This window comes from Centruroides sculpturatus, unplaced genomic scaffold, assembly GCF_000671375.1.
Source record: "Centruroides sculpturatus isolate CEXI.00-Female unplaced genomic scaffold, Cexi_2.0 scaffold602, whole genome shotgun sequence".
Taxonomy (NCBI): Eukaryota; Metazoa; Arthropoda; class Arachnida; order Scorpiones; family Buthidae; genus Centruroides; species Centruroides sculpturatus.
Genome location: NW_019384890.1, coordinates 328,602 through 345,815, shown reverse-complemented (window position 1 = coordinate 345,815; position 17,214 = coordinate 328,602). Strand labels below are relative to the sequence as shown.

At 31.2% G+C, this 17,214-nt stretch overlaps 1 protein-coding gene across 1 annotated transcript in view; it reads right to left on the bottom strand.

Moving 5' to 3' along the window:
- Nucleotides 1-1,198: 1,198 nt before the first annotated feature.
- LOC111631204 (protein FAM98A-like) overlaps nucleotides 1,199-17,214 on the bottom strand; it is a 28,371-nt gene continuing 12,355 nt past the window's right edge. The window contains exons 4-11 of the mRNA XM_023375409.1: nucleotides 16,305-16,382; nucleotides 15,077-15,150; nucleotides 14,877-14,987; nucleotides 14,594-14,791; nucleotides 7,975-8,074; nucleotides 4,177-4,259; nucleotides 3,990-4,089; nucleotides 1,199-3,659 (exon numbers count right to left, since the gene is read on the bottom strand). Of these exons, the coding sequence (XP_023231177.1) occupies nucleotides 3,022-3,659; nucleotides 3,990-4,089; nucleotides 4,177-4,259; nucleotides 7,975-8,074; nucleotides 14,594-14,791; nucleotides 14,877-14,987; nucleotides 15,077-15,150; nucleotides 16,305-16,382 (1,382 nt within the window). The 3' untranslated portion in view covers nucleotides 1,199-3,021. The remainder of the gene's footprint in view (nucleotides 3,660-3,989; nucleotides 4,090-4,176; nucleotides 4,260-7,974; nucleotides 8,075-14,593; nucleotides 14,792-14,876; nucleotides 14,988-15,076; nucleotides 15,151-16,304; nucleotides 16,383-17,214) is intronic.

Sequence of the window (17,214 nt, the reverse complement as noted above, 5' to 3'; positions counted from 1 at the left end):
GTACTTTGGCTCGAAATTCATTTGTAATCCAAAATTAATGAGAAATTCGTGAGAAAAACTTCTTTGCCTCACTAAACACAATAAACATTTGTCTGTTTTTTTTTTTCTCGTATGCCATTGGGACTGAGATATAGACGAAGCAAAACACGTGTACTTCCACGTGTTAAAAAATTACAAATACTATTTTTAACTCACTAATTGCAGTCAAGGGAAAGAAAACCACACGTGGTTACACAAAGCGATGCAACAAGAGAAACCATCGCCAGATGCAACACTTAAAAAAAAAATTTTTTTTCTTAAAAGCGGGACGACTGATAGAAATTTATTATTAACGCGATGAAAAATTAAGTTTTCTACACCGTTGTATAATAGAAAGTTTGACAAATTGTTGGAAATTATGAGTCATGAGAAAAAAAGGGTGTTCCCTTCACATGCAGAGTTCTCACAATTTTGAATCGTTTGCATGAATCTCTGCAACTGTCATGCTATTTTAATGATAATTCAATAAATAACGTGACCGACGATAGACAAAGTTATATATCAACTTTTTTTTTTTAATTCAATGAAGTTTTTAAACGTTAATCATGAAAATAATTCAATTATCCTTATCTTCAAAGTGTTTGGATAAAGAAAAATGACAGTAAAAGGCATTTATATATATAGGTCTAAATCAGAAAGGGGGATCTTTTCTATTCTTGTTAAGTGCTTCTATAACAATACGTTTTTCATTATTTTCCACAATTAAATAAAATCATCCGAAGCCGTAATACGAGCCTCTTCAGACACGCGCTATTAAAGCGCACACTAAAAAAATTACACATGTAATTCTGTAGGCTGTTCAACATCTCTTACATTTATTTATTTTAAAAAAATGGTACATTGACTCATTTATTCTGTCTTGTCTTTGAGTTGGAAGCGATTGCAAAGTTGTCAAGACTAGAAAATTTCAAATGGTTGTAATTCTTCGTGACGTTTACCGTTCGTCCTTTAAAATGTTTTTCAAAGGTCATACGTGACGTTATCGAAAGATATATTTTCTCTACGGTTTTGGAAAGTAAAACTTACACAAGTAGCGATATCTCTGGAGGGTAATCGATCCTTTTAGTCGGACTAACACCGTCTGTCGTGAAGATGACGAATCATTTCCTTCAAATGCCAACATTTTAAGCGTTTTAAAATGGCCTTCTTCTCCTCTTTTTTTTGATAATCGAAAGAGATCCTCGTCCAAATCACGACTTCTCATAAAGATCAATTGCCGACATGTTTCCCGGCTCCTCCCAATGTCGATGGACGTGACCTTTCTTAGGTCACTAAACCGATAACGAGATGAATGGACGATTATGATAGGACGTTAATAATTCAGAGGTTTTAATATAATATTCATGTATCAACCATGCTATATTTTATTTAAAAATTGGGAGTGACCGTTTTTTTCCGATTTGATATGTATAGAACGATTCGAATTTAGGTAATAATAGCAGAAACTAGTCACTAGTTCCGCTAGAAAAGTACCCCCTACGCGCCATTGGTCGACTTTAATTTTTCAAAGTTCAAATTCGAATAATGCGACGTGTAATTGGTCGAATTCGAATCCGTTTTTTCGAATTTTAAATCAGACCAATTATACTTCGAGTTATAATTTTTAAAATTCCGTACGATTGGATATTGAATTTTAATTTTGGCAGTAATATCCAATTAGAAGACGAGTTTAATTTGAATTTCCATTTTTTAGAAGTCCACAGTCTTCTAATTTTGTCGTCGCTATTTTTAGTTTATTAAAAAAGATTTTAGTGAAGACAAAATAATGCATTTGTCGTTATTAATTTAATACATTGCAACACGTAATAATGTATAGCGTGTCTATCTTTACTCATTGTATCACATTAGAAACGTAATGCTTTATATAGTACAATGATGCTAATTCCTAAAATATACATATTCCACTAACGCCATCTGGAGAGAACAATATTCAACTTCACTAAATACCAAAAATATTTATGTATAAAGCCAAACCTCCGAATAGCGGCCAGGAATGGGAATGGCCGTTATTCAGAGGTTATTTTGTAAATGTTTTCGTTAAAAAAAATTCCCGAAGTTAAGTGGTGGCCGTTATTGGTGGTTCAATTGTGTACTTATTGATTAAATATTTGAACACACCATAATTAAAACAATACAAAGATCTAGATATTACACCTGATGCAACTATATAAAATTTATATAAAGCGTTTGGCTTCTGTCCAGGTCATTAGAACAAGCTCTAAATCTCTAAACAGATGCATTATTGTCAATCACAATTGTTAGTTGAAGGCTACACTCCTCTTAAAAATAGAAATCCACCAACTGTGTAAATTTTGTTACTGTTGAAAGGATCCAGTTACATCATTAATTGATATAATCACCTACTTGGATCCAACTTGCTTTACTATACTATATTTGGAACGGCTTTCGCGTGGTTTCAATTCTAATTTGACTGTTTCGGATGAAAACCTTAACAGAAACCGGTTGCAGATTCATGTTTTTATTTATAATATTTGGGAAGTTTCATTCATACATTGCTTAAAATATATTATAATACATTCAAGCTGTTGGTTAATTATCTAACACTATAAAGTTTTCAAGGTTTGCTCGCTTTAGTTAAGATTCAGACACATCTACTTGGATATAAACACTCGAAAGGTTCACGCACTTCGCACTCATGTTACGGGGGAATAACTTAACAAAAGAATTCTCTTTCACGCAAAATGTATACTTTGTAAATAACTTATAACAGAACAATGCCTTTCCTTTACCTTATTTCATAACAAGAAAACAGAATCAAACAAAGATACTTTAAAGCACTTGGTATGAAAATAGCTTCAATAATACAACTAAAACCAAATTATATATATTTCTAGGCCACTGTTATATATATATATATGTGTCGTATATCTTATTTTGATAAGATGTTTCAAATGGTTAAGAAGTCGAATCAATTTGGAAACAATTTACAAAATTGAATTTAATGGCCTAACTCGATTGTGATCAATAGTGTCCTTGGTATTGTTGATAGTAGACATTGGGATCGTAGACGGGATAGCCATACTGCTGTTGCGGATGCATCTGGACGTGATCGTATGCACCCCTCCCCCCTCCTCGCCCTCCCCTGCCGCCCCTATTCTGGCCTCCACGCTGGCCTTCTTTGCCACCTCTTCCCCTACCACCTTGATATTCATTTCCTCCCCTTTGTTGATTGTCTTGATATTGATATCTTCCTTGGTTTCCGTCATATCCTCCACTCCTCGACTGTCCCTGATAATTATTGTAACCATAGTTGCCTTGCCCGCTGTCATAACCTCCGCTTCTTGACTGTCCTCCTCCACTCCTTGATTGTCCTCCTTGATAATTATTATAACCGTAATTACTTTGTCCGCTGTCGTATCCTCCACTCCTCTGCTGTCCTCCCTGATAACCATAATTATGTTGTCCTCCGTCGTAACCACCACTCCTTGCCTGCCCTCCTTGATAATTCTGATTATAATTACCATGTCCACCAGAATAGCCACCTCTTCCTTGTTTGCTATCTTGCCAATTACCACTTCCTTGACGGGAGTCACCCATCTGGTTGGTATTTCCGGACCATCCTCCTCCTTGTACTCTGTTACGATCTCCACCGGAAAATCCTGTAATGTTTACCAATAACTAAATTATTATATTTTTAAAAAATATTTCAGTAAATTATTATTAACAGATATTTCTTCTAAATTTTAATTGAAATATTAAATCATTTCTTCATGTGTTCATTCCAGATTTTAATAACACAAAGTAGAAAATAGTAGAATATTTAAAGATACAGAAATGAGTTTATGAAGAAATGCAATTAAAATATTGATTAATATTACAGACATTCTATAACATTATAAAAAAGAATATACAAACAAATAACCAAATTTAAATAAAAGTATTTACAATACTTCCAGTAAGTATTTAAAAAAAAAAATACAGACACTTACCTCCCCCTCCAGATTTTTGTGGATCGGTTCTCTGTTGCCAACTTGGCATTTCTGGAGGCGGTGGCTGTTGTTCTTCTGGTCTGCCACCCCTATCTGGCACCTATAAGTAACACAATTGTAATTATCTAATATTTCTTTTATATTTTTATCAGACCATATATGCACAAAACTAAATTTATTTACTTACCGATCCAATTATGACCTTATTCACCTGACATTGCGTTCGGGCTCTCACTCCGACTCCACTAGTTTTTTCAAATATAATTAGATCTGTGGGAAAAAAATAAAATATTAACATTTTTCATTGGTTTACAAAAAAGCCACATATTTGTAAAATGTTGAAATACTTTATATCTTACATTTTCTATAAAGATTGCTCGAATGAAATATAGGCTGGACCATATAAAACATATTGTGTCACTGGTAACCATAGCAAGGTTACAGTATACACAGCATAATGACAAAGTTGTGTTAGCTGTTACAGGAAATCACCCTCTGCAGTCAGACACATCTCAACACAGAACAAGTTTGTGTATACCTTCTGTGTAGAAAGAGAAAAATGCTGAAAGAACCATTCAGCGACTTTTCTCTTTTTACACAGTTATAACTGTATAGATGTTTGGACTTTGCTATCAAACTGGAATCTGTAAGGTAACACTGGGGCTATAAGGCAGATACTGCAGAACTTTCCATCTGAAGCAATGTAGCATCTGCCTTACAGACCCAACATGTCGCCTTGCAGCTTCCGTATTTTCAGACCTTTTAAAAAAGTTTCTAAAGGTCGCAGATTCCGACAGCAAAGTCCAAGCAGCTATACAGCTGTAACTGAATGCAGAAAGTGATTTCCTGTAGCAGCTAATGCAACTTTGTCATTATGCTGTGTATACTGTAATCCTGCTATGATGAACAGTAACACAATATATTTTATACAGTTCAGTCAATTTTTAATTTGAACAACCTTATACATAAAACTGAAAATTCAAATGAATAATTAGCTAGCTAATCACAGGATACAGAAGATAAGGGTACTTGAGAGAATTATGTTATTATATAAGGATAAGGAGAAAAGAAAAAAATAATGATTACCAAAGTACTTTGTGCACACAAACAATAAATTTGATTCTCAATCAATTTTTTTTTATATTTGTACAACAGAAGTTATATTAAAGTTAAATGAATATACATGTATATAGAAAACTTAACCTGTGTAGAATATTAGAATATTTATTAAAGCCAGAAGGAATGAGAGCCAGCAAGTAGGATGGATGGGACACAAGCACCAACTGTTGGACAAACAGAGCTATGTGGACCAGAGCATTGTCATGATAAAGTAACCAATCTCCACTTCTCATAATTCTGGTCATCTCCATTGCACAGTCTCATGCAGCTTTTTAAAACATCTAGATAAAAATACTGGTTCACTGTCTGTTATGAAGGAATAAATTCCTTGTGCATAATATATATCAAAAACAAATAAGCATTGTCTTGATGTTTTCTGATCAATTTCAATGTGGTTTTGTGAATTTGAATGTTTCCATTGGCTTGATGCTTGTTTAATTTATGAGTTGTACCCATGGAACCAAGACTCATCCGTAGTAATGATCTTTGTAAGAAAGTTTAGGTCATTATGCAGTTTCTGCTTCAAGTTGCAGCAAACACTCAATGCATTTGTCTTTCTGCTCCTGTGTGAGCATTCGAGGCTCAAATTTGACTAACACCCGACTCATTCCCAAACCTTCTGATAAAATTTGCTGGCAGGTACTCCACAACAAATTTGTTTCTTCTGAAATTTGGTCAATGGACTTTTGACAATCTTCATTAAAGGCCCGTCAAACGTTTTTGATGTTTTCCTCATTTCGGCTAGTCAAAGGATGGCCAGGCTATGGTAGGTCTTTAGTTGACATGATGCCATTTTTGAATCGGAAAAACCACTCAAACTTTTGATTTAATCAAAGCATTATCTTTAAAGAGTTATCAAAGCATAGCAATGGTCTCAGCTGCAGTTTTTCTCAACAGAAAACAAAATTTTATGTAAGCTCTTTGTTCCTTCTTGTCACTCATTATAATAATCACTGAATGCTGCAAGTAAAGCAATGCAAAAATACACACAAAGCAACATCAAGGATGAAACACTCCACACAACAGAATGATACAGGAAACCCCAATCTAACAACTCCTAGCAACACAATCTGTGTTGCAATTCTGGTTATTTTTGGAAATTCCATGATGCACACATTTATACAGGTAACCCAGAAACGAACACAGCAGCCATTTGCAGTGTCAACAATGTAAAATTTTATTTTTTATGCAATGGCAAATTAGGTTTTTTACTTTAATTTGGAATGGAGAGTTTTTAGTTTTCTGGGTTTTCTTCACATTATTAACACCTAAATAGGGACCAGATTTACATAAATGTCCTCCTGGGATGCATCCCCGCGACAGATCACTTACATGTTGCATTTCTATAACCAAATAAACCAAACTAATTGTAATAAAATATGTATTCTCCACTTCAAATTAGTAGTGTCTTGTATCTGTACATAATACTTTTCCTGTCAGCAACAATCATACTGTCATCTATCTAACCCTTTTAAGGGGAAAATTTTTAAATTGAAATAACAAGATTTGTGGTTTGCATTGAAAGTTCATATACAGTTAATTGGGGCCTCCTAAGCTTTCCATATGTGGTCTCGGATTTCATCTATCTAACTCCATTCTCGAGATTAAGGAAACACAGACGGACACACGACAGTAGGAATTTATAGGTCTACAATTTTTTCAATTGCAGCCCAATAATAGAAGTGTTAGAAGTACAAAATAATCTAATAAACTTAATATTTGTTAATTTTTGCCCAAGCAATGCTGGGCATACATCATAGTTATTATATATTTTATAAAAATAAAGAACTATTTAAATGATAATTTTTAGCTAATTCATATACATTTTTCTATATTTTGTTACTTAATAATAATTAAAATTTGCTATGAGCAAAATGAATTTATCAACATTACTCTGTAAGTTATTACAGATATATTATTAGGTTTAAATTATATGAAATATGTAAAACTGAATTTAATCAACTATTTTAAGGAAAGCACTTCTTTAAAATAATTTGCTTCTTGCAGCATGCTTCTTGAATATTTCCAATTCTGTTTAAATCTCTTTATTGTAAACAATTTGTGCTAGCTAAGCTAAGATTTTCAAATACAGTACAAGCTCATTAATCTGATACTCGATAACCTGGCATCATCTAAAAACTAGCCGATAACCTGAAATTGTCCAGCATTCTATCATTATTGTTGGAATGTCAATTTTGTGCAATAATATGTTCATTAATTCTTTTGCAGTTTTTTCAATCAATCTTAACACAGTACAGTCGTGCATTGGATCATCTTCAGACTGATCAGCGTGTGCACAAACAAATCTAAAGCATACTGTAGTGTGCACTAATAGGAAGTGTAAAGCAATACCTGCAGATCACATATAACTTAATGAACTTTTGCAAATGTCTAGTAATCTGATATTATCAATAATTCAGCACTATTCTGATCCTGTAGGTGCTGGATTAACAAACTTCTACTATACTAAGACAATGACAACAGTGAGAAAATTCAATGATTTACAATCATTCATTGAATTTACAATCACATTATCTGATTATAAAAGAATTATATAAAAATTTAATAAATTGTACATTATATATGTTCTAAGAATAGATAAAAGAATGGCAAAAACGGGTGAATAATAGGATTTTTCAACAGTGAAAATAATACACAGTAAAATGTTAAATATACAAATAAATGCACTTGTAACAAATTGAATTATTTTTATCTTTATTACCTTTAATATACTTATTAAGGAACTCCTGAAACAAATCCAATTCAGACTACTTTTGTCAGAATGAAATCTTTTTATTCTCATTTCAAGAAAATTAGTTTGAATTGAAGTTGAAATTTAAAATATTTCATAGTGAAACTTGCTTACCTTCCCTCGCAGCTAAGACATCGGACAGGAAGATATTCGGAATGGTAGTCAATGCCTGGCGCTTAGGAAGATATGCCTGCATGATCTCCTGATCTTTTTTCTAATCAATACAAATTAAGTAAAATTCAGCAAAATAATTTTCAAAAAATTATTAGTGTTTGATAATCTTAACAATATAGAGCAAACCTTTAAATAAGAAATATGAACTAATCAACTCTGATGTTATCAAAATTTAATTCACCTTGAACAGTATTAAACAAACACAATACAGAAAATAAAATAAAACTGTTTTTGTATAGCACAAAATAACAATCACATTTATCATTAAAATATTTTTAAATGTTACAATATGAATTTATAAACATACAGTTGTTTGCTGTGGCATTACACAGTGCACAGTCTATATTTAAGAGAAGCAGCAATTGTTTTTCTTCTAACAGGGATTCCATTCTTTTTTTATTCACAAAAATAAGAATTAATTACAATAAAAAACAATATTTTGGATAGTTTAGAGAATTTAGGGTGAAATATTTTAAACCAGTAAAGGCTAAATTATAATTTGAAAGGTATTTTATGTGGAAGCGCAGATTTGATTCAGTATTTTGTAGTGAAGAAATGGGCAACCATTGTTTTTCTTTTAAATCTCTCTATTTATTCAATTTTGCTAGTGAAATGATTAATGTAAACAATATAAATTAGAAGCAATATTAAACAATGTGTAACAGATAAGCATCATTTTCTGTTACCAGAATAAGCTCGCATGCTCATGTTGACAATTATGTCTAAAATGTGTTAAAATTACTGAAGAAAGCCAGAATTAAGGCCAATTCTTAGTCCACTTCTATTAGATGTTGCAGTTCTGCCAAGATGCACTGAAAATCATCAAACAATCATTCCATTATACAGTAGAGTCTCGAAAACTCAGCACTCGATAACCTGGCAGTCCGGATAACTCGGCCATATACTGGCAAGGCAAAAAAATCCTTAGTTAATTAATTTTCATTATAGACAGCTTTATGCCTCAAAGTATTTTTGGTCTGTCTTATCAAGTAAAGGTCTGTCTTATCAAGTAAATTACTGTACGCAGTGTATTCATTAATTTTCATTTTCATGTAGTAAAGGCTCTATCCCTTCATACAGGACGTACTTTTCATTTGTTTAAGGGTATTTGGGCAGTTTATTCTCTGTTGTATTCTCAAGTAAACAATACATACAAGTACAGTACAGTATTTTCTGAGGAAACACTCATACTTATTTTTTTTAACCCCATTCCCGATAACCCGGCATTTTCACAAACTCGGCCACCCTTTGGTCCACATTAGGCCGAGTTTTCGAGAGACTACTGTAGTTCAACAGTTCATAGTATATTTTGAGTCTGATACTTGCTTATGCTTGACAAAAAACAAATGCATTCTTATTAAAACTTAATATATCAGACAATTCTACTACTACTTCAGTGAAAGTTTATAATATTTTATATTTTTTGTACACTTTTCATCCAATGTTATATAAAATTGGATGACATTTTGCATTTATTAACAGTGTTTTTTTGTCCATAGCTCAAATATTTTCTGTTTTATGTTTGTACAAAATTAAGCAATCAAAAGCTGGAATTGAGTACGACATATGTATTACCATCTCATAATTCTCTTTATTCTTGACTGAGAGAAGAAATTCAAGTTTAGTCACAAATCAAACTTTGCAAAGTTGGTAGTACTTAACGGGATGTGGCTGTTGACACTATAAGCACTATAATGGCCTATGAGCAGTCTACATTTCACAAACACCAATATTATAAATCAATGACTAACTAGCCTAAAATATTATTACAAGGATCTAAACAAACACAAAACTAAAAGTTTGTTAGAATTCTCAGAACTTTGCTTCAGAATGACTTAATTCGGTTTGTATGCAACAGCTTTCGAGCTTGTTCAGTATTGCCAGCCAGCAATGTTTACAAATATACAAATAAATATGAAGCTGTTGAACTTGGAGTTTAGATTCAATTGTCACATTAAATTGTTTATGATGAGGAATGCTGAGCAAAAATTAAACAACATATTTGTTTGTTTATACTTGTAAACAGAACTGCTGTGTGCACTTTGTAAGCATTCAAAATTCCAGCTTAAGTCTAGAGTAGTGTTTTTCCTGTGATATTCCTTGAGGATACAGTCAAATCAGGATTCCAAAATAGCTTACAACATTCACTGACCTGGTCATAATGTTCCCCACCAAATTTGGTCAAGTGGTTTTGAAAGAGTTTATTTAAATCCAATGAGATTTGAGTATAAAGAAATGAGCTTTACTCGTTCAGCACAAGAAAAAGTCTAAACAATAAACTGCAAGGAAAGCCAATTAACTCCGTATGAATTAATGACAATTTAATGAAATTGGATTGAACTGATGGAATAAAGCAATGCCACATTTGGATAATTTGCCAAGGGGTGCCTCTCAGGAGGACTTTCTATGAGAAACTGGCTCTTGTTTAGTTATTAGACACACGAAGAAAACCCAGAAAACTCCACATGGCTAGCTGTTGATGAATCCACCACCAACTATTAGTGTTCAGTAGTTTTATCCACTTGGCCACTGGTGGACTAAAAATCTGAGACAAAATTTTGCCTGTCATTTAAGTTTTATTAGAATTTTTACAATAATCTGATGCCAGAGTGTCTTTTAATCAATTTACACATTTGTGAGTAAATAAACATATCTAAAGAACAGTCAGATCTGCTAATGGTAATTGTATTACTATGGTTGCAAATGATCACTTGTAACTTCAAAAGTATTTTTTGCAATGTAACAAAATTACTTTTCTAATATTATTTTGCATTCAGTCTTCAAATTGTAGTATTTTTATAAAGTAAATATTCTATATTTTTTAGATAATTCTTGTTAATTTATGTTTCAAGATCTAAAATTAAGTTTTCAGTTCAAAAATAGAGAACAACAGAGACCAATTTACAAAAAGAATGCACACTATCTAATTGAAATACATTATGTAAATGAGTATATTAATGCACACAAATAAAAAAAAATAATATATTTGCACATGAATACATTTTATATAAATTGAATGCATGAATATAAATTATTATGGACACTTTTATAAAACAATCATTGAGGTGGATCATTAGCAAAGCCACTTCTGTATGTCTTACAGAATTGTGTTCGTTCTCAAAATTTGATAAGTCAATCTTGATTAAACCTTGCCATTTCCCATTAATTGCAATGAGGAATCAAAAATGTAATAAAAAATGGAGGTCCATGACTTTATTTTCAAAATATGGTGGGATCAAAGTGACAATATCTTTGTTCCTTGATGTGATTGTGTGCGCCTAACAGAATTTGAGGACAAAAACAAAAAACTGCACTGTACACACCTAATGGAAAATGGGTGCCAAAAATTAACAAAACACAAGAACAAAGAAATCGACGTCAAAAAATGTAAGGATCTTCTGTGCCCAGCAGGTGTAAGGTCACCTCTCCATGTCCAGCAACCATTTTTGTCTAATCATATTCTAACACAAACACATACACCCATGTCCTTACACACATATTTAAACAAATCAGTGCTAGGATTTGATGGAGTAAAAGATAATTTATATGTACTAATACTAATTAAAAAATTTTTAATTACAAGAACTCAATTCTATCACAATATGACAAAGTCACAGTGTCCCTAATAACAATTGCATATTACACTTATATTTTTTTTTGGCAGAAGAATCTATTAAGTTGAATGTATCAGGTGTGAGTAATAGGGTAAAGAAAGAAAGACAGAGTAAGAGAATAAAATGAACAAATAAATAAATGACAAACAAGGTACAAATATACAGTATGCCCTGTATTTTTCTTATTTACATCCTATACTATTACTAAAACAATATGTGACAAATATAAATTGATGTAAGAAAAAATATGCTGCTTATTTAACAAAATAAAAAAATTAAAATTTATATGTGAAATATTCTCAGCTTGCAGTTTGTGGCAAATGTAAGTAAAGAAAAAAAAAAAATACATTTTTGCTGTTGATTTTTGTTTATGATATAATTAACAACAATAAAACAATTAAAAGAATTCTTCTGTAGCAGAAATAGCACTAAAATCATTCCTTGAATAACTGATTTAACTAAATTTCCAACTTCTAAGACACCAAAAAAGAAACATTATAACAATATAAATGAATTAAGTTATTTCATTAAATGAGACTCCAAATGCCTTTTAGTTGTTTTAATATGTAATTAACATCATTTTCTTGAGAGCAAGATAAAAAAAACCATTAATAATTTAAATAAAATATAATACTACTACCCATTAATCCAANAAAAAACCATTAATAATTTAAATAAATAAAGTAGCAAGACAAGTGACGTTTTACAATGTTACAAAATATTTACTTCTAATTTAAAAAGTAAATAAATAAATAGATAAAGAAAGTAGATTTTAAGTTAACATAAATAGATTTATTTATTTACTCTAGATGTAAGGATTCGCCTAAGAATGTCATTCAACCTTTTGGCACCGATCATCATAACCTAATGGAAACTGTTCAAACATTTGTTTCCAATTCTCCGTATGTCTTATTTAACTCTTTTTGTTTATCTGACTGCCATTCCAAGATTTACGCTTCTATTTTGTGAAACAGTATTCTAAATAAATCCTATCGGGAGCATGCATCTTAAATACAATTTGCAAAATTCTCAAACAATACAAGATATACATTGCAAAAAATTTTGTTAATAATAAAATAACATAAAATGTATAATTCTAATGTAAATAATATTTTATAGAAAAGATTTTAATTTAAAAATTAATTTTGTTTTTTAACTTTTTCCCCCCAGAAGCATTTAAGCATTCTCTTTTTGTGTCTGTTTTGGGTTTGGCCGAACTCACAAACAGAACACCTGAATTTTGAAAGGTGAGGACTAACGTGGATCTAGGTCAAGTGATCTGAAAATTTCTAAAAATCCAAGCCAAACCAAAAAACTGGTTTAGTGTAGACAGACAGGAAGACTGGCTCGGAGCGGCAGACTGATGCTTTTACTGTCTCTGTCATTCAGCTGTCGTTCTAAATTCATTGGATAAAGCTGAGACTAACTTGTAATTTCTAATCAATTTTTTATTATAAATTATTCTATAATACAACAGCATGTATTCTTTTGAATTTAATAATTTAAATAAAATATAATACTACTACCCATTAATCCAAATTAGTTATTTTTTGGATTAGTATCATGATAAAAATTTTAATTTATTAAATTGGCCCAAAGAATCTTCTGATAGACACACATAAATGACAGGTAACTATTGTCGTCTTAATTTTGCCACCTATTTTACCCTTGTTTATTTCCATTTTAATATTGGTATTTAATAAGGGATATTGGAACCTGAAGAGGTAGGAACATACAAGATATTTTCAGATCAGATACATTTATGACAGAAAAACACATTTCAGTCACTTTTATTTTGTTTTTCTGAACAGCAATACATTAGATGACAAATCAAAATGCACAACGCCATCTAGCATCATCTAGAAACATTGTGTCCTCGTTTCTGCCATACTGAATTATATTCCTAGTGACATTTTGATGACACTTGCAAATGATCACTCTGATTGGCTTGTATTACAGGCAGAAACGAAGCAGTTTTAAACTCTGTTTTCAACCTTCTTTCAGTTGTAAATAATTTGCTTTTCCTGTTATAAAGTGCATGTTTCTGTTCAGAAAACATCTAGTGTGTCTTACTTTACTCTTACATACCTTAACTTCAGTAAATTGCACACTTTGTAAAGAAAAACTATTAAATTTCAGAAACTGTTATAAAAGTATATAAATAGAGTAATACCCCGAACTTATGTAATAGGTGGGACCAAGCAATAACTGTGTAAGTTGAATCCGCGTAAGTCGGGGTATAATTTCGCAATTTGTGTAAAATCCAAATCGGATGTATGAAAGCTAATAAATGTTCTTGTTAATCTTATCTCGACTTTTGATTCGTTCACGGTTACAAGAAATCACCACACAGAGTCTCTCAAGTCTCCGTAGATATAACAAACATAGAAATAAATAACACAAAATAAATTGTAGCTATGTGTCGATTCCGCGCGACACGTCCTAACATGTAAGCTAAACAATAGTGTGGGGGGGAGTGAGTAATCAAGAGTTGCGTGGTGCTCAAACAAAAGATGAATTGACGAGATTTGAAAATCGCATAACTCCAGTTCGCGTAAGTCGAGATATTACTGTATATACTCCAAAAGAAATTAGATTTATCATTAAGATTATGATGTTATAATTGCTATTTTATTCAAGAAATGACATTAGTTAAAAATTTTAATAAATTTAATGAATTAATTTGCAAAAATATCAAAATACCATGTATGTATACAGAATTAAATTGTCTACAGTATTTGCATTGCTAATGGCAGTTTTAAGTTTCTGGATTTTTTGAAACCTTAGAAAAAATTTGTGAATAGTATTAAAAAGTAACAATTTAAAAATGCTATGAATTAAAAAAATTAATAATAGTTTATTTTTACATCTGTAATGTAATTTAAATCATTAAATAGTTTATTTGATATATGAAGTATGAAAAAAAACCTTAATAAAACAGATACCTTTAGTCTTTCTCCCCATTTGAAAGACTGAATAGTCACGTCTAAACGTTTCAACAACATCTCTCTCCTAAGAAGATATTCCTTTTTCATTGCATCTTGGATATTTGCTAGAACCGACCACTGCTTATCGGATAACTTTCCGGTAAATAGCGGTTTGCCAAGAGTGTTGGGAGGAAGCTTGGCAACAATTTCTTTTATCTGGAGGGAGAAAAATTCTTTAATCTGAAAATTTAATTGACTTTCAAAAACTGCAATTTTCTTCTAAAATTAACTTACTACTTACTTTATTTTCTACTTTGTCAAATAACTGTTTGGCAGTTATATTTGGCGGTGGTTTGGTGAATTTCAGTGCAATGATCATTCCTTTCAGGTCAGCTGCAGTAGGAGATTCTTCCTTAAAATTGGAATTGTTTAAATTTTGATAAGACTTTAAACAGAGCAAATTCAGACATTACAAAATTTTATAAAATTTGATAAATTTACCATTTCGACTTGCAGCTTGCTTGGTTTGTCAACTGCTATCATTCTAGCTGCTTCTAATTCAGTTGACAAAAAATCTAGCATACAAAAAAGTTCAGTATTAGTAATGAGTTTTGTTACAGATCACTAGTGACTACCCTTTCAATGCAGTGTGCCATGATCAACATGAAAAAAATAAATATAAATACATCTACACTCAAACACATAGTGTTCCATAAGTCTAGAATGATGGAAATTATTTATCTTTGTTTATTCTTTTACAGTTGAAACATGTCATTGAGTGAGGAGGAATGAATTCAAATTATTATGATAGCATGGATCTGCACTTAATGAAGTTGCCAAACAGTTTAACAGGTTGCATCCAGACTTCCCATTCAGACAATCAGACACAATGGTGGATGCAACCTGCCACTCTTCAGTGACTTCTCTCTGAGTAGATCCCACGTATCAAAATAACGAATTCATTCCTCCTTAGTTCTATGCTTTAACCATAAAGAAACAAACAAAGATCAACTTAAACCCTATGGTTCCAGAATTATAAGACATTGTATATAGACCAAATTTACAACAGCAACAAAATATTGGATTGAAAACTTTGGATAATCATTTGTATGAATAAATTTCTTATATCTCAGTTAAATATCAGGTTTAACTAGATAAATTTTTCTTCTCCATCCTTTTTCACTTCTATGGCTCTGCTGAAACATCTCACTTTTGAGTATACAGAACTTCGCTCAGGTAGACTTACTCATCTGAATTCTCTTTTTCTGAGCCTTTGGTAATGTCTTTGGAATATGAAATGAACACAAAATTCTGTTGTTTATAGATGCGCATTTTATGCAAGTTTAAATTACTAATCATCATGAATATGTTTCCATATAAGCAATTTTTTCTACTCCTTGAAGATCTGATGCTCTGAAATTCAGTAGAACATACAAAATCTTTTAAATTCTTTTTTATTTAAATCATTTTTTAAATTCTTGAAATATTTTAGTCAAATATCTAAAAAACAGCATAACAATGTAAAGAAATTTATCAGTAGTTTTAGAAATAAATAAATATGTAGAAGAGGTTTTGTTTAAATATCACCAGCTATAATTTTATCACTATTTCATTGCTAAATATGTTGTAAAATTATATATTTCCACTATTTATTGACAAAGTTTAAAAATAAAAAATAAAACTGTTCAATCTATAATGTATTTTAAATCTTAAGTTAGAGATTACTTACCAAGTAAAGCTAATCGTCGGTCTTTTGATCCTAATCTTTGACTAATATTTCCTTGCATCAAACTTTGATATGGACAACCTATATTAAATATAACAAAAATATGTATGAATTTGTTTAAAGCAGACTGCAAAATCTAAAAAAATGAAAAACTTTGCTTAAGTACCATCTGAAACAAGCAGAATGACAGTAATATTTAGAAAATTAAAAAGTTACATGTGACATAAATCCTTAATTCAAGCAAGTAATATAAATAAAAATTTCACATATATTGTGAAATAAATACAATAGAACCTCAATTATCCGGACTAATTGGGGATGAAGGTAGTCCGGATAAGGGAAAAATTCGGATAATCGAAACAAATACTTTAATTTGTCTTTTAATGATAATACAACACGTTTTCTTTTTGATGACAAATCGGTAATATTAAAAGTAAATACTGTATTTAAACCGTGATCAAATTTTCAAGAAACAAACGTTCATATTGAATTTGGACTACTACTGACCAATGCTAACAGACTACCTATTGTTTAAAAGGCCCTCTGGTAGCGAAAGAAGACGGATTTTATAAAATAAAAAGCAGTTGAAACTGCATTTTTATGAATAAAAATTTGACAAACTACTGTATTTATCGTTTTATGACAAGTAAAATTTTTCATCGCGTTTGCGGCTTTTAAGTAATGCATAAACCTTCGAAACGCGAGGCGTAGGCAGTGGCCCACGTTGCCCATGCCTTATGCCGCCCTTGGTCATAGAAATGATGCAATTTGAAAATAAATTATTTATAAATACGTATGTCAAGTTATATTTTTATTACGACGCAAAATATATTTAAGAGTTTACGGCCACTGTGCTGGGTGAGACGTTGTTGAAACAAAAAAAGTTATGCATTCCATCACGTACATAAACAGT